This window comes from Lampetra planeri, chromosome 3, assembly GCF_965212315.1.
Source record: "Lampetra planeri chromosome 3, kcLamPlan1.2.h2, whole genome shotgun sequence".
In the NCBI taxonomy this organism is placed as follows: Eukaryota; Metazoa; Chordata; class Hyperoartia; order Petromyzontiformes; family Petromyzontidae; genus Lampetra; species Lampetra planeri.
Genome location: NC_136109.1, coordinates 20322005 through 20348420, shown reverse-complemented (window position 1 = coordinate 20348420; position 26416 = coordinate 20322005). Strand labels below are relative to the sequence as shown.

Sequence of the window (26416 nt, the reverse complement as noted above, 5' to 3'; positions counted from 1 at the left end):
TATATTTTATAAACCTTTATTAAAACAAACCTTAAAATTTCACATGTATTCATTAAGGTACATGCAAAACAACTTAAACAGTTGTAGCAATTAAAACAGTAAAAAAATTAGGATACAGTTTCATAGCATTAAAGACATTCTAAATTATGATACCAACTGCGAGTTAAAATACTGGTTGGGGTTTGACTCAGCCATCATCCCCCCGGGGTCAATAAAATAGGTATAACTTTGGGGAATGTCGACAGTGGTTGTCCCTTTGGGAAACCCCGCCATATGAATGTGGCATTTCCACCACTGGCTTGGAGCTGTAAACGGGAGCAATACATCATTTTGACTTCATCATACAAATCTTGTGTTTATCTGTCATAACATTTTGTGCTTTGTATTTATATAGCGCTAAATATAAACTGCATTGTTAAGGCAATATCCAAAATATTGGGATAAGGAAATCGTGTGGACCACCAAAAGTGGGGGTATATAGATATACTTTTAAAATTACAACATTCTATATGAAAAAATATGACAAAACTTGAAGGTAAGTTGTGATTGAAGACACTAAATGGAGAAGAGAAAGTCAGGGGCAGAAGAAGAGGAAGGTATTGACCATGGACTTGATCAGAGGCAGGAAGTCGACAGCAAGGATGATCAGGGATGGAATTCCAACCCATAAAAGCAGCAGAGAAGGAATTACTTCCTATTGAGTGAAGGTTGACTGCATATGTTTACAGAAAAAATGGTTTCTGGAGCAGGCAACATGTGGAAGACAGTGAAGAAAGATGGGAGGTGAGAGGTAGACAGGTTGATGTTGCATTGGATTGATGCCATTGTACAGATCTGAGCGGATGATGTGGTCTCGTGTACAGGAGTGGGTGAGAAGTCTCTCCAGCGTCACTGAGGATCACCTGGAGCTTGGAGGTGAGAGATTTGGGAGGCCATAGAGAGGAGAGTGTCACAGTTGTCAAGTTATAATGCGACAGAGGCACCGATGAGATTGTCAGTCGCAGCTGAGGTAAGGAAATGACAGATGCTGCACTGATGGGAGGTGAGCTGGGATAAATGGGAATACAACCAGAGCTTGGGATTAATGCAATCTTTAGCAATGTCAATGCAGAGTTCAGGCTTTGCTCACTAAAACTAATCTTTACTGATAGCAGATGCTTAATAGGTCAGAAATACAATGCCATGCTAATCTGTATTTTTTTAAGCTGACATATTACTGGTGAATTACTTATTTATCATAGCATGTATACAAGGAATGCCATTAGTACAAGTCAAACTAAATTTATGGTATTGTGTTTTTATACAATATTAAACCAATATACAATGCATATGATAACACAACACATACAGCAGTTCACACGACACATACATATCGGTACATTTTGGCCATTGAGAGGCATGTGTCAGCACAACCCACGTCTCAATTCTGAAAAACAGGTCTTCAAGACTGAGACTTATCTTCTACTATTTGTTTTCTCCAGGAACTCTGTTCCCTCCCATACAAAAATACTATTGGATAAGGAATTAGTCCACACATCCTAATATACAACCCTCCTGAAATGGAGCCTTGCTACTCAGCGAGGCTTTCCTGAGTAAAGGACTTGCTCTGGTCAGGGCCAGTCCATCATCTTGCATCATCAGCAATACTACTGTTGGCACTATCATCAACACACACCATTATCATCATCTTCGTCATCACCACCACCATCATTACAACAATCATCAATGCTAAGCTAATAATAATTATAATTGACAAATGATAATTTGTCAATTCAAATGTAGTATTATCCTCAAAATACGTGCATTGAATGTACAGGTAATCTATATATAAAAAAAAGGGAAATTTGTGAATATGTGTGTCTGTTCGAAATGTTTAGCATACTTCCCGACATGCAACAAACTTGAAATTTGGCATGTGGGTAGCTTCCAGACTGTACACAATTGAAAAAGTATAAAAATAGACTTTTGTATTTGGGGGGGGCGCAATAATGCATATATTTTGCACGGCAAGTGAGCGGTGACGTCACATCTGTGATGTCACCCGCATGCGGCAGCGCCACGCAGTGTGCCCGCTGACGTCACGCACCCCCCCCCCCAACCCTCCGCGTAGGCCGTGTATTAATCCAAGACAAGAATCCAAGTCTCGGGCGAAGCCGGCTAGTAAAGCTAATACTGTATAAGTTAAGAACTATAAACTAAACTTTTTATTTGACCAGGTAAAGCCCACTGAGCTATATATCTCTTTTTCAGAAGTGACTTGGCCACAAATGATAGCTCAACATAGTGGTTTATCATGTGGAAATGTATCGCAGCCAAATATTTCAAAAGTTATCTTCCAATGTAATGAAATTATTACATTCATATTGGTGAAGGGGAGTTGCTCACAGTTCAATGAGTCTGAACTCTCATACATCTCTCAAGTGTTAAACCTAAGAATATGAATCCTTGCAGTCACGAAAGTTTCAAATCTAGAATGTTACATTTCAGTTCCAGTGTCTTCTCCAAACCAGAGGTCGATGACAATGCATCTCCAACTCTTTCTATTCTCCATCAAAGTCAAAGTTTCACAATTTTCCTCAATTATGTTTCACAACAAAACATTGACTATTCCAGGAGAGGCTCGAGTCAGCCCCACCATCATTTGACTGGGGCTATTAAAATGAGTTAAACCCACTTTGTGGGAAGTCACAACATTATTCATTTTATAAAGATGCTGGCCTCTGCCATGGGTTTGTAGAACTTCCAACAGTGATGAGCACTGCCCCACACTCATTTGAACAGTGTGATACTTCTAAATATGACCATTGACTCCCTCGCATGATCAACTCCCATCATCTCTCCACTGTCACATCTTCCTCTTTCACTGGCTCAGGAAACACAAAGACTCCACTCAAAGGGGGATCCGTGGTTGCCTCTTTCGCAGTTGCCACCACCATCATCATCACCACCACCTTTGACGGTGATGCCAAAGCATTGTTGTTATTAGAGGGGGAGGGGGATGTGGAGAAGGAGGAGCACGAGAAAGAAGGTGAATATGGCACCCTGTCTCGATCCTCCAAAGAGGAGGGCACCATCTTCGCGGCTCCAACCATTGTCGCTCCTGCATCACCGACGGCTAAGCCGGGCCGCACGCTCAACGAAGACGAAATGCTGGACGGGCTCCGACCACCGCTGGTGCTCCCGCTGCTGCCTCGTCTACTAGCGTGGGAGCGCTCGCCGCGGAGGCAGCAGACGAGCGCAGTGAACGCCTGGCGCATGTCGCGGCTGCAGGCGGCATAGATGATGGGGTTGGTGGCCGAGTTGAGCACGGCCAGCGCGATGGCGTAGTCGGCGGCGCGCAGGAGCACGGGGCAGCGCCGGCTATCGCAGGCCACGTCCACGGCGAGGAGGGCAAAGAGCGGCGACCAGCAGGTGATGAAGACGCCCACGACGAGGGCCAGCGTGCGCAGGAGGCCCAGCGAGCGGCGTGGGCGGCGGCGGCGGGACGATGATGACGACGTTAGCGATGACGACGATGATATCTGCGAGAGGAGGGCAAGAGTAAAACAGAGAGATGTACGGTCAGGGTAAAGTCATTAACATTTTTTGTTTACGTCATTTGTTTATCCAGGAAGGTCTCACCGAGTCACAATCCACCCTTTGTAGTGAGATGTTTGGCAAATTCCTTTACAAGGAGTTTTGTGTGGGAGGAAATTGGAGGGCTCGGCGAAAAGTCACCAGGCGCACAAAAGTTCATTCAAAAATGTTCACAAACCCACTTGCTGTACTGCCATCACCTGGTCACCTCACAGCCCAGTGGGTTTGGGAGTTTGACACGTTTTTATTTGATCCAGAAACTCTTGCAGGTGTGCACCACGATGCCTGGCTTAGAAGCCCTCAGAGGAAATGACATTGATTCTGCAGCCACACTTTGATGTCTCTTCCTTCTTCTAGGTCCCGCATCTGTTGCGAGGTGAAGACCTGGTCTCCAAGGATTGCTCTTCCAGACAGGTGTGTAGTATAAAATGTTGCGTTTAATTTGTTTTTGCTTTGTGATTTGCATTCAATATTACAAATACTTTTGAAGTAAATTAGTCGAATTCATTTACTATATCAGATATAATATTCAGGTGCATTGATATAGATGACCTTTATAAAGTGTAGTTTTCAGTTTTGCATTATTTAGAACAATGCATTATTCTGCATAACTTAACTTACAATTAATGTTCAACCTTCAATGTTACATTTAAACTGCTTTACTGATACCATACCAACCCTAATGCTAATTCTTGTCTGTTACCAAATCACTCTGAATGCGTCTGATCTCGTTAGATCTCAGAGTTTGCCAGATTTCCTTAGGTGGCTGTGGGGCTGTACTAAGTGGTAGTCAGCAGAGTGCTGTGCAAAACAACCCATTGCTGTACTGTAATCATATGCTCTTGTGTCTGCTCTCCTTCACGAAGCCACACTGACCCACTTAGTGATACTCTTTGGTTCTTTCGGTAAAGTCACGTATGTAGAAAATAATAGATCACGACGTTTCGATCGCAACACAAGCGATCGTCATCATATATATAGACTTGACCTATATAACCTCTTGTCACGGCAGCTCTCTCGCCTGCTTCAGCAGTTTTCCTGCTATAATTGTCTCACCTGATGATGATCGCTTGTGTTGCAATCGAAACGTCGTGATCTATTATTTTCTACCTACGTGACTTTACCGAAGGAACCAAAGAATATGGATTCCTGCAGTCACGAAAGCTTCAAACTACTTAGTGATGTATGGTAAAATAACCATAATGACCTGCACGGTGCCGGAGGCCCTCATTCAGCAGTGGATTGACAAACAACTCTAAATTCATATGGAAACCTAACCCTTAGCCCCTAAATCCTCAACCTTAAACCTCCAATTCTTATTTTCAGATGCATTGCCAGGTTGTCAGCTGTGCCTATCCACCTCCCGCTCACCTTCCTCCGTGCGGCCCGCAGTGCTCGAGCGGGCTTCCGCCGGCTGGCTGCGACGGCGCGGTAGAGGCGAGCGTAGAGCACCACGGTGGCTGTCAGCGCCAGCAGAGACGCCGCCAGGCAGAAGGCCACGTAGCTGCGCGCGTAGAGTGGGAGCAGCGTGGAGCACTCGCTCACATGCCCCATGCAGTTCCAGCCAAGGCTGGGCAGCACCGCCACCAGGACTGCCACGGCCCAGCATGCCCCCACGGTGAGCAGCGGCCTTGTCGTCCTCCCAGCCCGACCGCCGCTGACCCCGCCACTCTTGCCAAACGGGCCACGGTGGGGCCGGCGTCGCTGGCCGTTGCCGCTGCCGCCACCATTGCCCCTCGTGCCAGGCCGCGAGCGGATCATGGCCGCGTGGCGCTCAGCGGCGATGGCGACGAAGCTGAAGAGGGAAGCGGCGAGCGCGGCAAAGGCGGCCCCCTCGCGGGCGAACCATCGCGCGGGTGTCAGCGAGAGTGTCGCGGCGCCGCCGGACAGGAGGACGTTGGCACAGTAAGCGGCGGCCGCCACGGCATCGGCGAATGCCAGGTTGCCCATGAGGCACAGGCAGTGCGTGGCCGTGCGCATGTGGGTTCGGTGGCGGAAGAGGGCGAGCAGAACGGCAGCATTTTCGGCGACGATGAGGGCACAAACCACCGCCATCACCATGGTCTTTGTGTCGGTGCCGAGTGATGGTGGGCTGGTGAGCATGGAGCCATTGGTGTTGTTGTTGAGCCAACCGGGGTCGAATTTGCGGCCACGGAGACGTCCTGTCAGGTTATAGTGCAGGAAGACTAGGCCGGGCCCATCATAGCTTGGGGATTGGCCCATGGTGGAGTTGACCAGTGAAGGAGTTAATCTCTCTGCAAGTGAATGGGAGAGTGTGTGCGACTGAGGGTTACAAAGTGTGTCCGTGTTTTTTTTCTTCCAAGAATTGCCAAGTGTTGGGGTCGTGATTTGATTCAAGGTTCACGTAATTATGTTTTTCCATTGTAGTGAATATAAAACATCTTGTGGCTGCAGGGATCATGTAAACCACTTAAATATACCATTAAATCAGCAATAATTAATGGCTGTCAATCGCTGGATGAAGGCATTCCCATGCCATTTTAGTCATGGCAATTTGACTGTACTTCACCAAACTGGTCAGTGTGGGTTATGGGTAGGGGCCTAGGCCCAGTTCAGTTATCTCACAGCACTGATGTTAGCCGTGGCTGGAAATCGAACCCAGCACAGTCCTCTATCTGCTGCATAACTGCTTCACACTATATGCAACATATAGGAATGGAAAACAATGTATTATAATGTTCGCGATTCAATGCATGAATCATCATATGCATGAACAATACTCGATGTATCGTTTAAAATGTATTCTTACTCATGAGACAAGCAACAATAGTGTTATTTCACGTTTAGGTTAATGGAAGGAGACAAGTGAGACACAAAGAATTGCATCATTAAAATTCACCATCTCACAGAGGGAATGTGTGAATCGTTGCATGCTTACTAACTGCATTGAAATACTTTTTTCAGAGGTGTTAGGTTACTACTATAGGTGTTAGATTGTTTGGATAATTCTTGGAAATTGCATTTTTGTCTTCAATTCAATTGTGCTGCCAGGATCGTGTCATGAAATTGAGTATCCATCTGGATTTAATGCAGAACACTATCTTCCCCTTGTGTCAGACTGTTTCGTGGAAGCAGATATCACACAACTACTGCCAAGATCTTAAGTGAGTTTTGTTTAATCAATACACTAGGGGGCAGCACGTTCCTACATGTTACGTTGCAACGAAATGTGTTTTATTGATTGATTTTATTTGTTTATGCGGGTAAGAAACATTTAGCCGTAAGCAGACAGTAGCAAACACACTCAAAGAAAACAACATTCAATTAATTCACCATTAAAATAACATTGGCAGGTTAATGGACATTAACACTGTACAGTATGTATGCATTTATGTTGAACTTCTTTCGAAAACTCTATCCAACACTGAAGCACGAAGTCGCACAAAGTAGTGCATATCAGACATAAAACACCAAATCGTTCCGGGTTCGCTCACCAAATTGCAAGATAAGTGATATTTTAAATCGAAGGGATATCATAAATGTTTGTTTCATAGTAGAGGGAAACACCAGTACTTTTAATTATCGGAGCTGATATTTTCAGCCAAATTAATTAGAAAAAAATGCATTTAATTATTGCTGACAGCCAATTTAATGGACCCCATAGTGTGGCAGTGGGGACTGGTTCCCAGAGGCAGAAGTTTTACCTGTGAGCATTGGTTACTAGACTGCAGTAATTAGTCATAATAAGGATGAACCGGTCCACAGTTGTCTGCCTCACTGCTGCTGGTTATTCGGTCTCATTTGGTCAAATTTGTTTGACGGTGAACCTTGACAAGATGACCACAATGCAGTTCTTATGGAACTGTTGATGATTTTTGCATAATGCGCTGGGCCGAGTGGATTTTGTACAGGTTTTTGTTTTGTTAAAACTTGTCATTTCCATATTTCATAACAAAGGTTCTTGGGTTAGATTGCGTTATTATAAATGTGTCGCAACCGTCCAAAACCCGACACGGCCAATCAGTAAAATATGTGTCACGTTAACAAAATACTGGTCGCGAAAGCCTATGTGTTAAATTTCCATATTTGATGACGGAAACAGTAGAAAATTGTATCTAATCCTATATTTTGGTCTCCCCTAGGTCGACTCGACCTGAAATGAGGTCTGGATACAGTGTGTCAATATCAGCGCTTGGGAGACAAAGGTGGCCTGGCGTGGTGCTGGTCACATCACCCCCTTGTGCGCCATGCCGGACTTAATAGGTACTTGCTAACAACACATGCACAACAGCCTATGGACAAGCAGCGTAGCATTATAATTGGTTTTTTACCCTTTTATCTGGCAACAAAACTGACACCCTTTTTACAAGGAGTCATGTTTGCATTGACCACAATACCTGCGGATGGAATGCAAACAAAAAACACAACTCTGATAATGCATGCACTGTCCTTGAAATTGATTGGTCCTTACCCGAGACAGCTTTTCTTAGAGCCTAGTCTCACATGGTGTTGGACCAGATGACGCCAAAAGGCGCAGCATTGTTTTTGTATTTTGTATTTCTATATGTGTGTGTGTAGGGTAGTGTCGTGATCTGCACACTGCACTACGAACCCAGTGTCCCGAGTTGGATTCCCGCTTATATTTCAACCAGTCTTGGGCCTCCTCTAGGTTAACTCAGCCCTTAATAATTGAGTACAATACCTGGTGCAGTGTGTACACATCAGCACTGGGGAGACAAAGGCGGCCAGGTGTAGTGTTGGCCACCTACCCTTTCTTGTACTGTACCAGCCTTAATAGGTGCTCACTAACGGCACTTGCACCAAGAGTCTGTAAAAGGCTAAATGGGGGACCTTCGTCTTTTTTGTAGTTTTGTGGAGTGTAATTTAAGTTCACGATACATGGATTTAGTTATGTTTTTAAGAATATCTTATTTTTAAATGTATGCACATGAGATGTAAATTTGCACCTCTTTCTAGATAAAAAAAGAAATGAGCAAACCAAAGTGTACAACTATTGCCAAATAAAAAATGAGAAGTCCGAAGCAAGAAACGAGATAATGGAATCGTGAATCCAAATCGTGACAATTGAAGGCAAATTGTTAAATGCCTAGTTTTAAGTACATGCATACAATGGCAGAACCAGGATTTTCAGGTAGGGGGGGCAACCCCTCCAGCAATGAAGCATGATAGAGGAGTTGTTAGTAAGTAAGGACTTGTCCCTTGCTTTTTATTCGACGCGTGTGCGGCGATGGTGCAGCCATCGATCGAGGGTCGAATTCGAACCGCGTTGTGTGATCGGCATCGCGCTCGCTGAAGGTGTTGATGCCTTCAGAGAAGTCGTGGACTGTATACACAACTGCGCACAATTCTGAGTCACTTATAACTGCTTTGCCGTTACTTATTGCCAATTATGGACTCAGAATATTGTCCTATCATCTCATAAAGTCCCTGACACTTAATAATATGCTACACAGTGGCAATGGGGGTCGCAAAATGCCGATTTATTACTAATTAACCCCAATGATCCGATCGAAATTCGGGATTTCGATCGGATCCGCCAGTGCATGCGTATAATGGTATACGTGGTAATCTGTGTATTATGTACGATTGTGCTCCGTGTAAAGTTTATATTGAGTTTGAGGCCCATGAGGGTGACATCAATGTGCAGTACCAGCAGTGTTCACCAGGTGGCGGTCTTGAATTGTCGATCTGCCGGGTGATTGAGAGAACAATGTGTATAATCATTCTCGAAAGCAACAGAATCATAAGCAACAGGATCAGTAGCAACATCTTAAACAGAAGCGTCCTCAACAGCATCATACGTATAAACATAATCAGATTACAACTATCAGCAGCTGTATCATTGACATCAGTGTAACAGCAGCATCTACAGTATCAATCACATCGACATCATCATCTATAGCTTTTCGTGGCAACATCAGTGGCATTCTCGTTAGCGGCACGTGACAGCAGTGTCATCCGCATGATAAGAGCCTTTTAATATAACAATGTAATTTTAAACATTACTATACTATAAGGACGTTTTTAGCAAAGTTGTTTTTTAAATATGAACTTACCTTTAAATGTGAAATTATTCCAGGTCTTGTATTGCGTCTTCTTCTCCGTCCATATTTATACATGCGTGTGTGTGGAACGTCTGATAATTATATACATGTGTTGCGTAGGTTAAGTATGTGTGCATGTATGTGTATATATGGAAATACAATTATACCGTTATTATGTAAATGTATATCCACATGTTACCATACATATAAGCATAGGTGATACGCATGCACTCGCTGTTACAAATAATTAAATGATTGGAATTCACCACGGTGTTTAAAGTTATTAAATGATTGGAATTCACCACGGTGTTTAAAGTTTAACCCCAAGGGAGGCTTTAAACATCATAACTTGCCAACACTCATCATTTATACTAATGATATGCAAGACGTCATGGTAAGTTGACAAAGCGCCCCGCTCCTATTGGTTGATTTCGCCTTAGTGGGCGGGGCTTTGTTGTGGTTTGAGGTGATGGCTGAGACGGGTAGATGGTGTTGATTGTGTGTGTGTATATATATACAGGGAGCTTTAGTCTGGTTTCATAAGCCCCAGACGTGAGACTGAACCGGAAGAGAGCCCTAGTTTTGCCTCAATAAGCGTTATTCATATTGAACCCTTTGGGAGTCATATGTCTGGCTGTATGAACAACATACTTTAATACTGCACCCGAAGGGAGTCGTATTCTGCCTCTATGTGCCTCATACATTAATACTGAACTCTAAAGGAGTCCTCGTCTGCCTCTGTATGCATCGTACATTAATAATGAACCCGAAGATAACCTTAGTATGGCTGTACGAGCTAGATGAGGCCGAGAACATTGCACATGCCATTTGGTGGTCACATGACGGACATGCACAGCATGATGGGAATTTTGCCTTTTGTTTGTGAGCGCACCTACGTGTGCTATTGTATAAGAAACATTATAAACGACAGTATGCAATTCAGTCCATCTATTTCATCTATGCATATGCTACGTACAATGGCAACTATAAAGAAGCCTAGTAAAGCCTCGTACATTCATACTGAACCCTAAGGAAGCCTTAGTCTGGCTCGGTATGAGCCTGATCCATTACTCATGAACCCTAGGGGAGCCATAGACTCAGTGAGCTGTATACATTAACACTGACAGGTGTGGGTGGTGTTGCAGTGCCTTGATTTATTTTGCCGGACATTGTGAACGACGCAAATTGAGGAGGGTGGTGTGTGGGTGGAGGGTGGTGTCACATTGTCACCGTTCGTGTCACAATCTTTACCTGCGACCATTTATTTAAGCACAACAGATAAATTGAGTTATAAACACAACAGACAAATAATCTAATGGACACCGCAACGTCATGTGTAATGTAATATTTTTTAAAAACGCATGTCTGTGTCTCCCTGCTCAAATAAATAGGGGGCCGTTCTCATCAGTCAACAGTCCCAGGCCAGTTGTGGAGATTCTACATTATTATGGCAAGGAACACTCTTTCCATAGGATTCTAAATGATAATGATGACGATGATGCACTTTAAACCCTCAGGATTAGCATCTCATTTCAAAATGTGTTTCAGCAAGGTGGCAGCGATACATCAGTTCAATGCAGTTTACAAAATGAGCAGACAATGAATATTGCACCAAAGGAACACATTTTGGACAATGTAAATATTAAATTAAAACAAAACATTTTTATAAATTTTCCAAGTAAAAAAAGGTAATTTTAAACTTTATAGTAAGGTGTAATTATATTAAGTGCACAATGTATTTATGTGATGCAATAGATATATTTGACTCTTGTAATAACAAGGTTTTTAATATTCTTTGGGTCTTTCGGGAAAGTCACGTTGATAGGTTCAAATAACGACCGCTTGTGTTGCGATCGAAACGTCGTAGTTTTTTGTTATTTTACTTGAATCAGTCTACGTGACTTTACCGAAAGACCCAAAGAATATGAATTCCTGCAGTCACGAAAGCTTTAAGTCAAGGTTTTTAATTTCTCCTTAAGAACATGAGCTAATTCAAAAGGTATCATAGTGAGATCTAACGGAGTTTCTCAGTAAGAGAAAGCTCTGCAGCCCAAAACAAACTCAGCTAATGTAGTCTTGAGCATGAGAGACATCGCAGACCTCAGATCCTGGGAAGAAACTAGACAGGTGAATTTAGAGCTACGAAGGCAGCTTCCCGTGTTTCCCTTCAAGGGTAAATACTAAGGAGTGGACCAAATCACCCGCAATGCGTCTGATCTCATTAGATCTCAGAAGCTAAGCAGGTTTGAGCTCGGATAGTGTTTGGATGGGTAACTGTCATGCATACCAGGCTGTGTGGGGCTGTGGACAGCAAAGAGCAAGTGGAATTTTCCCAAATAACCCCCACAGCATGCCTTCAATCTGCAGTAGCTTGATAAGAGGCCTGTACATGTGCATGTCCGCTTAGCAATGTAGTTTTCTACAACTTTCTTCATTTATCCAGAACAGATTTTCACAGTTTGCAATGCTGTTCTCGAACGAGGCACTGAAATACAAACTATTTTGCACTGTTACATATTGGAAGCAGATGAGTGACCACAGACAAACCCAACACCTTTAAAATGTACTCGACCACTTATGAACAATGTTTCCTTGACTCACCATGCAGTTCATGACAGGATAATACAAATTTTGCTAAATTTAAATACTACAAACTGAAAATGAACAAAATACAAAAAAATTAACAAACATCAGCCCCCAACAATTAATTTAAAGTTAACTTAATGTGTTTTTTTTTCAATATCCACATTTTGCTGTAATTACCAGCTCGTCAAGAGATGAACACATTAACATCGGGAACTCTTGTTGTGTGCAGTGTCGGGGAACGGCTCCGGAAGATGACGTCCCAGATCCACTTTACTACGAGTCTTGCCTTCATACAGCCTCTCAAAACAACACTGGATAGTGACTTTTCAAGTGCCTGAAAGAGTAGTTCACCGCATGTCAGTTATCCGATGTGTGTAGGAATTGTAACCTATAACATGGACTTGATACAATTAAAAACCAAGCGAACAAACTTTAATTATGATCATGGATTTTTCTTTGTGCAGTCAGTGGTGACCGGGTTGAGTCAGAGGGAGATGAACCTTGAATTTGGCATTTATTGAACCCCCCCCCCCCCCCCCCCGATCAAGCCCAGAGCTTTTGTCTTTTACCCAGGACCTTGTCTTTGTTGCACCCTTTTCGTCCTAATACAACGCAAATAATACAACTCACTTGGAGAAATATATGGGTCCAGGACCTCTGCATTGCCATGTTAGTATTTCAGACATGACCATTATGAACTTATGAGAAACATAAGCCCTGCGGCAGGATTCTTAATCTTGCACTCTCAGGTCCTCATCAATGTCTGCTTGTGGTGTCTTTGATGCGAAAATGATCAACCTTATTATAGCCATTGTGAACCTCCAGATAGAGAGCTCTAGACACGTCCAGTCCCAAGGATTTGACTATAAATCTAGGAACTCAGGGATGCTGGAATACAGTCGTGACTCTAAATGCCATTATTAACCTCCATGGAGAGGGATGGACACCAAGCCACAGCATTAAATAAAATAAAATGTATTTTTTCCTGCAATTATATTCCACTAATACTGTTGCTATCATGCATGAGATGACAAAATGTATCTTCGGCACTCGCAGCGTGCAGTGCACCACTCTGTTGGAGAACTGGCCAGGAAAGTGTCATACCAGAACGACTTCTCAAGTCACTTCATTCTGTCTTTTTGTCTGCACTGGAGGGCACCTTTTGCCATACGAACATTTCATTTTCTTAGTGGTAAAATAGCTCAAATTTGCCGGGTGGCTCAGCAGCACGGTGAGCGGCTCACAATCTCAAGGTTGCGAGTTCAAATCCTGGTTGGGAATTGATTCGGCCTATCAACCTATCTGGGATTGATCAAATGAGTACCACTTTGTGGTAAATCAAGTCATTCTATGGACTCAGCCCTGCCATAGGAATGTGGAATTTCCACCACTGGCTCAGGACTGTAAACAAGATGTGAGCACCGCCTCAATTGACCATTTGAGCAAGAAATCATGTTGGCTTGACTTTACAGTTTTAACACGAGTCATTTTTTTCAATAATTGCTTACAATTTGTTTACACTTGAGAACCTAGTTATAATCATGGGTGGCTGATACTTGGATCCAAACCCAGGATCTCAGCAGTATTGGCTCATTTCCCTGACGTGACAGCACCCTGAGCCACCCAGCCACCTCCTACCCCAGGGCTCTAATCTCAGCACCTCAGCAATGCCAGCTAACTTGTGTCCGACATGGCTCTTCATTTAAGAGCAGCTCATAGCCTCGGTGGCGGCGGTGGGTCTGACAGACTCTGGCGCCGGCGACGGCGCTCGCCCTGTACTCCGAGTGCTCCTCCTCGAGCTGAACCCGCGCTGCCGGAACAGAATCTTGGCCGCAGCAGCGGCTGGAGCGTGGGCAGCGGCGGCGACCGCCCCGACGCCAGCGTGCGGCGTCGACGCCGTGTCGCTGTCCAGTCCCCAGTGGTGAGGGCTCAGGTGTTGGCTGCTGCGGCGCCGACCCATGGGCAGAGCCACCACATTGGCCACGCAGCAGGCGAGACGGGCGAAGGCGCGGCGCATCTCGCGGCTCGCCAGCGTGTACACGATGGGGTTGGCACCTGAGTTGAGCACGGCGAGCACCAGGCACCAGTCGGTGGCGCGCAGCAGCATGGGACAGCGGCGCGCCTCGCACGCCACGTCGGCAGCGAGGAGCGCGAAGAGCGGAGACCAGCAGGCGATGAAGACACCCACAACAATGGCAACCGTGCGCAGGAGCGCCACCGACCTCTCGGAAGCGGATGAGGCCCTCTGCGAAGCAGGCCTTGGCGTCAGAGATGGAGAGGGACAGCTTGCTCCGGTGTTTACATCCGTTGTGGCCATTCTGGCTGTTTTGGGTGTACCGACCGTTCCGCCTGTTTCGGCCGTTACAGGTGTTGCGGCTGTTCCGCCTGTTCTGGTTGGTCTGGCTGGCTTTGGTGTTCCAGCAGATTCAGCCTTCTTATGACTTACTGGAGAGGTGTTTCTCATGGGGGTTGCTGATCCTGCAGGCAGCTTAAGCTTTGCGCATGAAGACCCCAGCTCGGGAGATGCTCGCCCTGCCAGCGCCTTCCGAGCCGCTGCGGGAGCATTGACGGCAGACGAGCCGGCAGTCGAGGCGGATGGCGCCCGCAGGGATACGCGCCTCCCACTGCGCCGCACAAGGCAATAGATGCGCGCATAGAGCACGGAGTCGGTCGCCAGGATGAGTGAGAAGAGCGCCACGCAGAAGAACAAGTAGGACTTGGCGTACAGCGGCAGGATGGCCGAGCACTCGGGCAGGCGGCCCACACAGTTCCATCCGAGCGACGGCAGAGCCCCCAGCACCAGGGCCGCGGCCCAGCATGCGGCGGCGGCGATGGCAGCTCGGCGGCGCGCCCCGACGCGCCCCCCCGGGGTGAGGCGCATACGCAGCATGGTGGCGTAGCGCTCCACCGCGATGGCCAGCAGGCTGAAGACGGAGGCGCCCAGCGCCACGAACATGGCGCCCTCGCGCGCGAACCACGCAGCGCGGCTCAGCCTCAGCGTGGTGGCTCCCGACAGGCGCACGTTGGCGGCGTACAGCGCCGCCGCCAGCAGGTCGGACAGCGCCAGGTTGAACACGAAGCAGTAGGTGGGCGTGTGCAGCCGGCCATTGCACGCAATGGCAGCCATGACGAGGAGGTTCTCGGCAGCGATGACGCAGCAGACAGCGATGAGGGCCAGCGAGCCGGGCCCCAGCGAGGAGCTGGGCTCCCCGCGGGACCCATGGTCCAGCTTCCCCGTGTAGTTGTAGTGCAGCAAGATGAGCTCGGAGTCCGAGAGAGCCGAGCTGTTGAGCATTTCTACCCCTTAGATTTTATATTGTGTTCCACGTTTGAATTAGACCTTGGGGCACACTGTCAGAGTTTTCAGTAGTGTCAATTGGTATAAAATCAATGAAATTCCAGTAATAGGAAAAAAATAATTCTGGTAAAGCAATGTGTTTTAAGATGTGGTAACAGCGATGCTAGTGGAACTAGTGAGGCGATGCAGAAGTTCGTTTGAAAATCTTGGTGCAGTGGACAAAGGTTCGATGACCCACCAAAATAATGACTGGTAACCAACCACCAGCGTTGAATTGCAGAGTTCTTTAGGGTCCATTAGGGCTTCACCAGGTCTCAGGTATATGAAGGTGCCAATGCATGCAGTAGTTTGTATATAACTGGTAACATTTATGAATTCATGGATAACTGTACAGGTATTATAATTGATGTTTGTTGATGAAAAGTCTAATCGAAACCCATTGTTAAACTAATCATTGTCAGCAACACAGACCTGGGCGGTAAGCGGCTTACATGAAACGTTAAAAAAAGAGCGAGTTGTAATTAGGTTGGACAACAAAGGTGAGCGACGAGTTCCAGAGTCTCGCGGCACATGCAGGGTATAAAGGAGTAGGCAGAGTGCTTTGTGCAAGAAGTAGGGAAACTGAATTCACGTAGGAATGTGAGGAGAGGTGAGAAGCTCAAATACGTTGAGACAGGTGCATTAATGGTGAGATTGTGTAGTTGCACATTAGGACTTTGGATAGTTGTGTGGTCAGGAACGGAAGATCATTTTGGCTAGTTTCCCCTTTTGGAACGTTGAGTTTCTGCTGCAGGTAGCATTTGTTGTCCTTCCCCTGCACCTCAGATGAGCACGGTTGGCTATTTACAGTGAAAAAGAAATTCAATATACATACATCTGAGATACTGTATACTCTTGCCTAGCTTTTCCTCTAGAATACCAAATCGCTGGTGTTAATATATTTTGACAAATCCAATGCCTCTTTGCAAATTGAATTTCTTCAGGAAATGAGTGGGTTCGTATCTCGTTATACTTCTTAACTGCAAGGCCAGCCACTGTCATTGTCGAACCACACAACACTTGACCCACTTTTGGTTTTGCCTTATGGAAAATGGATTTGCTAGTGCTCTTGGCGATAACTTTAGCAAAATAGTAATTTAAAGTTCACCTGACGTGGTTTTGTTTTTACAAAAGGGTGGGAAACCAGCCAGTGGTAAAGAACGTGTTCTTCTATGGCTGTGTAGCATGTGCATTATATACACTGGAATGTGAGCTATTTAAATTGTATTTAAAATGTAAAATAAATACCCTGTCGACCCGCGAGCTTAGGAACCACCTAAACCAAACTATGGAAGGTTTTGGATTATTAGGTTCCAGCAACCTGCTTGCTGTACTGCCATGTACTGGCAGTTGTGTATCTTCAGAATGAGATTCTCACGCCTGTGACACTCTCAGCATGGTCCCAAACTGAGGATTGCAGTTGTGGTTCATCATGGCCAGTTCGGTGAATGGTCCCTGCTGGAATCCTGGCTGGAGTGAGTGATTTTTAAGTGCCAGAATTCAGCAATACTGAAATAGAGCAACGTGGTAAAGATGGAACACTAGAATTCCAGAAATGTTGAAATTGTGATCTGAAATACAGAATATCAGGAACGTTGTAAATCCAGAATATTCATATAACTTGCAATCCAGAAACTCTGGATTTCAAGAATTTTGGGACTTTTCATGGGAATCCAGAAAACAGACTGAAATTATAATTTAAGATTATAAAATGGTTGGACTCTAGAATACTGTGACTTCATAAGACTTGGAAAATGCTCATTTGGAAGACTAGAACTCCTGAACTGTGTAATTGAGTTGATTGTGAATTCTGAAAATTTGGACCGTTAGGAATGTAGAACATTAGAACTCCATACTTGAGGAATTCTACAAAACTGGAATTTCAGTGTATCCGGAATGTTGTACTGACATTGCAGAAGTTGGTCTTCGGACAATTACTGTGGGCGGCAAGAGAAAATATGAAACATGAATTATTGTGAATGGGTGAAAGCTTGAGAATGAAATTGGATAAATGGTAATATATCTTTAATATCCAGTGGCCCCAGTAACAAGGTAACATTGGGTGTCCTGCTGTAACAAGAATGGGGTGATGATCATCTACATTGCTGGCACAGGGCTAACAGTGGAAATTCCACAATGAAATGGTGGTAGTAATTACATACAAAGATCCATCAATTATAATATATGCAAATTTATTATTAAAACAATGATATGCAAGGGTTTTATATATATATATGCATTGTGATTGATCAAAATAAACTTTTGTAAACAAGATGTAAAAAAAGCAAAACAACACAATTATGCCATATAAATGAGAAAAATATTGTTTCTTGAAGTGAATTGTGACTCCGAAGCCTTTACAATGTTTTGAATCGCTGGGGGGGGGGGGGTAGGGGTGGCCCACTCTCTCTGCATTAGACAAAAACCGCTGTTAACTTTTCGTAAAGTGGTGCTTAATTCTTTATCAAATCTGGATGATAGCCGGCGATGATGATGCTGATGATGGGATCTGTCGCTGTCCCCATCCAAGATTGCATCTCGCGACCTTTTGACTGCGTATCGAGCGCTCGGACCGCAATACCATTTTAAATATGGAAACCTTAAGGGCCTAATACTGACTATCAAAACTCAGAAAAAAACAAAAGCAACAATGAAACCTAAAAGTTTTCGTTTTACCAGATTCGTATTTTTGTCAGTGATTTCGTTTTCTGCTTTCTTTCTTTCTTTCAACCGAGGTCTCCCTTACAATCGACTCTCACTTAAAGAAAGTCAACTCAGCCCAAAACAACAAACACACATTTTTGTATTCTTGTAGGTACACATCTAGGCTCTGTGTTGCGGCCTGTCTGACATGAGTTTGGAGATTCACAGATAATGACTTCCATTTGCACCTCCCATAGCACTCGAGTGATATTACGGTTGTGATTCTTGCATTTGAACCCAGAAGCACAGCAGGAGCTTCACTTGAGTGCTCATCTGAAAGTCAATTCAGAGTCTGTAATCTAATTACCAAAGCATCAAAGCCTTTGAGAGGGAGCCGTGGACACATACTAAGTGTGTCGTTACTTGCGAATAGCCGTTTGGTTTTTGGGTTGCACCCTGACCTTTCACCATAAACTTAAAATATTACGTGTTTACACCCACACGCATCTCCACTGTATTTAAAAAGGGGGTTGTATAATGCATGTATTCTGAAATACAATGCTGTAGCCTTAAAGGTTTTAGCCTGAGGAGACCTGGGATTGGGACTCATCAAACCGGTTCTTAAGGTGCGGTATTGTTTTCCGCGTGGCATTGGGATGGTGGGCGAATGCAAGTCAATGTTAATGCGTGGACATTCATCAACCAACTTGCAGTGGATTATAGGCTACTCCTATATAAACTCTGATACATATGCCTATATAATCTGATAAGAGATGTATTCATCTCATCTGATAGAGATCCTATATCTTATCCGTTGTCTCATTCAACACATGCAGACAGATACAAAGTCAGTGGTCTTCCTGCTTAGATGAGTTTGGAGTGTTACTCTTTTCCATTAGCAGCCTCAAAACAGTGGTGGAAATATCAAATAGCATGACCACTACTTACAGTATATACATTCAAATATATACTCAGTCTCATACTCACACAGATAGAGATCCCCCGTATAGCCTTCACAGACTGTCGGGGCAAGTGCTCTTAGAGAGTACCTATTATGGCCGGCACAGCACACGAGGGGGGTGGGTGGCCAGCAACCACACCTGACCGCCTTTGTCTCCCCAGTGGCGATGTTTCCACACTGCACCAGGTACCCGGACTGCCGGGTTCGTAGCGCAGCGCATTAACCGCTACACTACTGCTCCCCTATACTCACACACACACATTTACAGGTACACGCATTTAAAGCTTTCGTGACTGCAGGGATTCATCTTCTTGGTTCTTTCGGTAAAGTCACGTAGAAGGGAAGTAATAAAATAATACAAATAAAACATAATAAAATGAAATAATTCTCACAAAGTGAGAATTATTTCTCACAAAGTGAGAATTATTTCTCACAAAGTGAGAATTATTTCATTTTATTATGTTTTATTTTTATTATTTTATTACTTCCCTTCTACGTGACTTTACCGAAAGAACCAAGAAGAGGTACACGCATGTCCGTGTGCATAAACACTGACATACTGACGTAATTTACATAACAAATCATTAATGCAACTCAAAAAAATTCTGCATGTTACAAACTAGCCTTTAATGAAATAATCTTGAACCCCTCTATTATTGTACAATCTCGGAAGATCAGCAGGTTTCAACATTGTTAAGCGTTGGATGGGAGACCGCGTGGGAATACATCCAGTGTTGTTGACTTAAACGGAGAGGTGGCAAGGATATTTGCTTTACAAAAATGGATTCTTGAATTCAGTTGTTGTCTAGCTTTGCGCATTATGTTCTAAAATGTGTGTGTGCTTTCACTGGGTGCTCCGGTGTACTCCACGTGAAGCCAGACACTCGTGAATGGCATTGGGCAAACATACCAAAGAGTCGAGAGACTCAGTGAGGATTTCCAGCCTTCGTAAAGGGCACTGTTATTAACATTATTTATACCTGCTTGTCAATTTGTCAAACACTGTCCATACACACCGCATGACATATGGCATTCAATACCGCACCTTTGTAGAACCGGTTTTTATGGGTACCAATCCCAGATATCCTTGGGCTAAAAGCCGTAAGGCTACAGCATTGACATTCACTAAGCCTGTATTTTACAAAGCCTCTTTAATTTAATGTGGATGTGGACAAGTGTGGCTTGGTACACGTGACATTTTGGAAGGTTTCTGGCTAAAGGCAGATACAACAAAAGACAAAAACAGCTCTTCTGTATTATATGCTTGGTTCTTTCGGTAAAGTCACGTAGAAGGGAAATATTAAAATAATAAAAATAAAACACTAAAATTCTCACGACGTTTCGACTGCAACACAAGCATCAACATCAGGTGTGAAAACCACAACAAGAGATGTATTGTTTTATTTCATTATTTTATTATTTCCCTTCTACGTGACTTTACCGAAAGAACCAAGAATATGAATCCCTGCAGTCACAAAAGCTTTAAATCGAAATTTAGCTATTCTGTAGTAGCTACGCGTCCAGGCTGTTCGACAAGGGATTCATTCTTCATTAATGACCGTATTGTCCAGATCATGAGATACACTTCTTTCCCCTGTACATGTAGATTAATGCAACGTTGATAGTGTTGATCGTGTGTGTTCTATAATTAATTGGGTAGGTGTGTGCGTGTGGGACCAGATTTGTATAACTTTACTGACACCGGACACAGGTTTGGGGTGGATCTTACATTCCCGGGTGCCTCATAATACCTATAAATCGGTGGACCACAGACTTTAAATGCGCTCACAGATTTACGCGGTGGTGCTCGCGTGCTGGGGTCGGCACCCAAAATAACAAGAAGAGCCATTTTTGTTAGAATTTGGTCCAAAAAAAAACTAAACGTATTTTAAGAGCCCCCAATGCAAGTGATGAATACGACAACAGTGGTCCTTAACAAGTAACGGTCACGAAGCGGTCCTTAAAAAGCCGCATGCGGCTCCGGAGATACACGACCTAAAGCGACTTCACTTTAGGTCGTGTATCTGGGAGCCTCTAAAATCGGGTTTGTGGCTTTGTTGGTTGAAAAATAAATGCTTTCACTTCCAGGCTCTTAATATAGAAGAACAGCTGTTAGGGATTTTCGAGTGTGTTATCCACTTGAGAGTCAACCATGAAGCGTCAGACTTTTACAAAGCCGCCTGCCGTACTTGTTTGGTGAAAATTGTTTTGAATAAAAATAAACGTAAATGGATTGGCACGCAAGTACTGTACCTGTACGGTCCTCATAGTCCTAATAGATTCATTGAATTGTCAGGATTTGGCTCATGGTTCTATTCAAGTCTTTATCTATGTTTGTTTATGCAAATTGCATTCGACACCAATGTGGAACCACAGGCAAGCTGGAAGGCAGCCAGGCGGTGAGCCGGCGACAACAAGCTCCCAAGCTCTGCAGTCTTTATATTAAGATGGACTATATTCAGCCAATTAATGAGTTCATAATAGAGTTTTTTTGGGTTAGATCGCATAAATATCAGTGTGTTGTTAAAACCCGCCACCACCCGACACAGCCAACTAGTAAGGGTTGTCACGTTAACAGAAAATGGCCAATTCGTCACTAGTACAGCACACCGGTGTGTTGGAGAGCCATGCCACAACATTGTAAATGTTGGAGAGCCAAGCCACAACATTTACAATGTGTGCTGTACTAGTGACGAATTGGTATTTTTTGTTTACGTGACAACCCTTACTCGTTGGCTGTGTCGGGTGGTGGCGGTTTTAACGACACATATTTACGCGATCTAACCCAAAAAAACCTCTTATGGATAATATTGGTCGTGAAAGCCTACGTGTTAAACCAATTAATGGATGTTTAACGTGTGGGAGGAAAACCGAATAGTGATATAATTTGATAGTACTGTAGTGTGATTATATAGAGCCCGAGTGGAGAATATTATATTCAACAAATGTCGGCAAAGCATCCATTGTTGTGCTGTACTTCTTTACTCCCTTGTCTATGCTCCATCAATCTGTCACTGACCAGGGTGGTGAAGTATGGTACAATAACCCCCATGGGCCACATGGCATGAGAAGGGCCTTGTCTCGCAGTGGATTGACAAAGGATTGTACACGTGCCTGATTATAATTAATCTACAGAAATGGGAATTTGTAGAATCCAGAGTGGTGTGAACATATATCGGTGTGAATACATTTCTATAATTTACAATGGTGTCAATCGCTATACATGTATTAAATATATACTCGTACGGTATATAAATGTAGTGTTGGGAATCTATATACATTATAGTACCATTAATATATATATTATATGTAATGAAGTGAATACTCTATATACTCTAATCTCTAGTGCAGTATTCATGAATATACGATTGTGCGAATCTTTGAAATCTGCAGTGGTACGAATCTACAGCAGTGTGATTCTGCAGACTATACCACGATATAATCTATAGGGGAATACTACAAAGACGTATGAATCAGAAATAACCGATCCCTACATTCGCTATTTGATTAATTTATCAAAAGCTTAATCGTCGATGACAGTCGAGAACATGTCATAGCAGCTACACAGAAGTGAATTGAAAGTGTAGTTCATACGCTATCCCTTAAAAAACAGATGGGCTTCCTACATATTAATTATGCATCACCTTGCATGTAGCAGTTTGTGTAATGCATTCAATGTTATAACTTTACATATGCATGTGTACAATACTCTGTTGTTATTAAAAAAAAATAATGTCATATTGACTATACAAAAAAATAGTAATTGATCTGTAAATGTTACATTTATATATAAAGCCAAGATTATACTTTTTTTTCAACAAAAAAAGCCACGTTCTGCTTTAGGGTTGTTTTGGGTATCATATTCCGTGTATTCACCGTTCACAGTGGACCACCTGTCCATTGTATACAGCGTGATTGTACACGTGTCTGTAATTGTATATGTGTTTATGTATGTATGTGTGCCTCTGTGTGTGGGCAAACGCACCACCTATTGGGGCGCGGTGGCGCAGTGGTGAGCGCGCTGCGCGACCCGAGTTAGATTTCCACTTATGGATCACACCATTGACGATTGCCTGGACCGGTCCTGGGCCTCCCCGAGGTCGACTCAGCTTTAAATTAGTACCTGATGCAGCGGTGTGTAAACAACGTCAGCACTGGGGAGACAAAGGCGACTGTGCATGATGCTGACCACCCACCCACTCGTGTGCCATGTTCGCCTTCATGGGTGCTCGCTAACAGCTCTTGCCCCAAGAATATGTTAAGGCTATAGGGATGGGGGAATCTTTGTCTTTGTGGGCAATCGCACCTATTGACCCCATGCAGACACTTATATAAACGTATGTACAAGCACACGTAGATACACATATAAGCAAGTATTTACTTACATACACACAACAGAGGCCAAGATCCCATCGATAGCCTTAACGGACTGTTGGGTCAAGTTACGTTAGCTAGCATCTGTTAAGGTCTGTACACATTGCACCAGGGACTCAATGCTGAGTTGTAAACCTATAAACACGCACCTATACACCTACACAAAGACAAAGGTCCCCCATACACTGGACGAGTGCGCATATTCGTCACCGATGTTGACCGTGAATGGGAATCGAACTTGGGTCCCTTGGGTTCGTAGTGTAGTGCGCTAACCACGACACTATCACTTCTAACACGCATACTTACACACGCAATCTACACGCACATATATCTTCAAACTCATACCTGCACACACCTTGTATGCATACACCTACAAAATACACACGCGCCTACAAACACGTGCACGACCACCGATGAGGGTTCTGTGGTCAGCACCACACCCTGCCGCCTTTGTCTCCCCTGTGCGGATGTTTACACTTTGCTATAGGTACTCTTATGTTGTTTTCGGTAAAGTCACGTAGGTAAAAATAAAAATAAATAATAAAAATAATAGCAATAATAATCGAAATAATTAATATTTTATTATATTATTGTATTTCTATTATTTTTATTATTTATTTTTATTTTTACCTACGTGACTTTACCGAAAAAAACTAAGAGTATGAATCCTTGCAGTCACGAAAGTTTCAAATCTAGAATTTGCTAGAGGTATTCATTTAAGGCCGAGTCTTAAACCTACAAACATAACACCTTACAACTACACAAAGACAAGGATCCCCCATATAGCCTGTAACAGTGTTGGGGCAAGTGCTGTTAACGAGGACCTAAGAAGAAGGCCAGCATGGCATATGAGGGCTTGGGTGGGTGAGTGGCCGGGCCGTCTTTGTCCCCCAAGTGACGATGTTTACACACCGTACCAGGTACTCATTTGAGGATGAGTCGGCCTAGGAACGGTTCAAATAATCGTCACCGGTGTTGGACGTGAGCGTAATTCGATACGCCTATACACATACAACTACAAACACCCACACCTCAAAGACACCTACAAACACAGACCTATAAATAATGCACATACTTACACATACACACACACCTATACGTATAGACACCTACACATACCCATCCTCTGTGTAACTTTCAGACTGCTAGCAACACATAATAATGCCGGCACGGAACATGGCATGGGTGTTATGGTCAGCATCACACCTGGCCACCTTTGTCTCCCCAGTGGTGATGTTCACACACCACACCAGGCACTCATTCAAGGCTAAGTCGACCTAGGGGTGGTCCAGAACCAGCTCAGATATCACTCGCCACTGGTGTTAGCCGTGTCTGGATATTGAACTCGGATCACCCGGTTCGTTGCGCATTGCGCGAACCACTGCACCACCACTCCGCCCCCATTCAAAACGCTTAGGTTCACCATATAGAGCCTACAGACACAGACGTACAAAGAAAAACCATCCCCCGTATAGCCTTGACAGACTTTGGGGCAAGTGCTATTAGCGAACACCAATAAAGGCCAGGACAGCCAGCACCACCTTTGTCTCCCTAGTGGCGATGTTTACACACCGCACCAGGTACTCCATTTGAGGCTGAGTCGACCTCGGAGAGGCCCAGGCCGTGAGCGAGAATCGAACTCTGGTCGCCGGGTTTATAGCGCAGCACGCTAACCCCCCCCCACTACCACATATACCTAAATGTACACACAGACTCACTTACTCAAGTTCAGCCAGCATTGCCGATGTCCTCTCTCTTCTGGGATGTGTTGTCCCTGGGACAGCATGCAGGTTAATGAGAAGCCGCTGTTGAAATTCAGCAACCACACCTACCCATCACCATCACCCCCATCAGCATCCCCCATCACCTCCCACTATCACCTCCCTCTCGAAAGCGGTGATGTCATCACGGTGGGTGTGGGGGCAGATGCGCGTGGGTGCAGCGGCACGTAGGAGATCGGTGGGTTCACCTGTGGGGGTGACGTTGAGGGGGTTTACTCGGTGTAGGCGTCAGCTGGAGGTGATGATGACCATGACTACCATCCTCTACCATCCCCCTTCATTACCTGCCGCATAATCACGCCTAATCGCCACCATATTCATCTTCATAATCACCACGACGCACACTAGTTATGTATTACAAATCATACAACGCTCCCACCACCATTACCACAGTAATTCTCCACTTTTCTCCGTTGACCCCAATTAAGATGCAATTCCCCATTTTGTGCAGATAATGAGTTGTGGAATTTTGGATTAATCCTGTGATCAAGAATTCACCGTCGCTCATTTAAAAATGCCACCTGCCTATTCCCTTTAAAACATCAAAGAGCATTTTCTTCAAAGTTCCATCACTAAAGGTTAGTCAAAATGTGAGTGATCTTGGCGATAATTGGAGAATTCTGAAATTGTCGTTTATTTTAAATCTCAAGTTTATCATCAGCATCATCACAAGTGGTAGTAAGAAAACACATCATTACTTTAATTATAATCAGCATTAGCATCATTTGTAATAGTAACAACAGCGGCATCATCATTGTCTTGAATATCGGCAGCAGAGTATTCACCAATAGTAGCTGGTGATGATAATTATATTACTATTATCTATTCGATTGTCATTTTAACCTGGTGAGACTCGATTGAGGCCATATTTTGTGATCAAAATAATCGTTTCGTTTTCCATTTAAAGGTTGGACAAATAACACTACCACTTCAAATAAAAATTGACACGTGTATATTTGCATCAAATATTCGTATAACTTCCTTTTTTTCCCCAAATTTTTTTTATTCTCCTTTTAACAGCCACCACTGGCATTGGGTGAAGTGACTAATGCATTATTTTTAGATTAGCATCCTCCTTTGGGCATCCTTGGAATGCAATCCATCTTACCTAGTTTGTTTAAATTTTAGATGT

At 44.0% G+C, this 26416-nt stretch overlaps 2 protein-coding genes and 1 long non-coding RNA gene across 3 annotated transcripts; 1 reads left to right on the top strand and 2 right to left on the bottom strand.

Annotated features, from left to right (window-relative positions):
- Positions 1–9952, bottom strand: LOC144740545 (sphingosine 1-phosphate receptor 3-like). The gene is made up of 4 exons (XM_078623387.1): positions 9615–9952; positions 9209–9246; positions 4948–5831; positions 1–3521 (listed from the first exon to the last, which is right to left on the bottom strand). Exons 3-4 carry the CDS (start codon positions 5797–5799, stop codon positions 2832–2834), a joined length of 1542 nt encoding a protein of 513 aa, XP_078479513.1. The 5' UTR covers positions 5800–5831; positions 9209–9246; positions 9615–9952; the 3' UTR covers positions 1–2831.
- Positions 5852–12624, top strand: LOC144740553 (uncharacterized). Its single transcript, XR_013589662.1, has 3 exons — positions 5852–6701; positions 7680–7800; positions 12418–12624. It is a non-coding gene; the product is annotated as an uncharacterized LOC144740553 (long non-coding RNA).
- A 96-nt stretch (positions 12625–12720) lies between these two features.
- LOC144740532 (sphingosine 1-phosphate receptor 1-like) lies at positions 12721–25427 on the bottom strand. Its single transcript, XM_078623378.1, has 2 exons — positions 25226–25427; positions 12721–17462 (listed from the first exon to the last, which is right to left on the bottom strand). Exon 2 carries the CDS (start codon positions 15481–15483, stop codon positions 13891–13893), a length of 1593 nt encoding a protein of 530 aa, XP_078479504.1. The 5' UTR covers positions 15484–17462; positions 25226–25427; the 3' UTR covers positions 12721–13890.
- Positions 25428–26416: the final 989 nt, after the last annotated feature.

Bases quoted from the DNA above. Each gene is read 5' to 3' on its own strand.
- LOC144740545 (XM_078623387.1), bottom strand. From the start codon at position 5,799: ATGGGCCAATCCCCAAGCTATGATGGGCCCGGCCTAGTCTTCCTGCAC. The intron at 3,522-4,947 runs GTGAGCGGGAGG...CTCCTCTCGCAG, and splicing joins TGCGGGCCGCACGGAGGAAG to ATATCATCGTCGTCATCGCT.
- LOC144740532 (XM_078623378.1), bottom strand. From the start codon at position 15,483: ATGCTCAACAGCTCGGCTCTCTCGGACTCCGAGCTCATCTTGCTGCAC.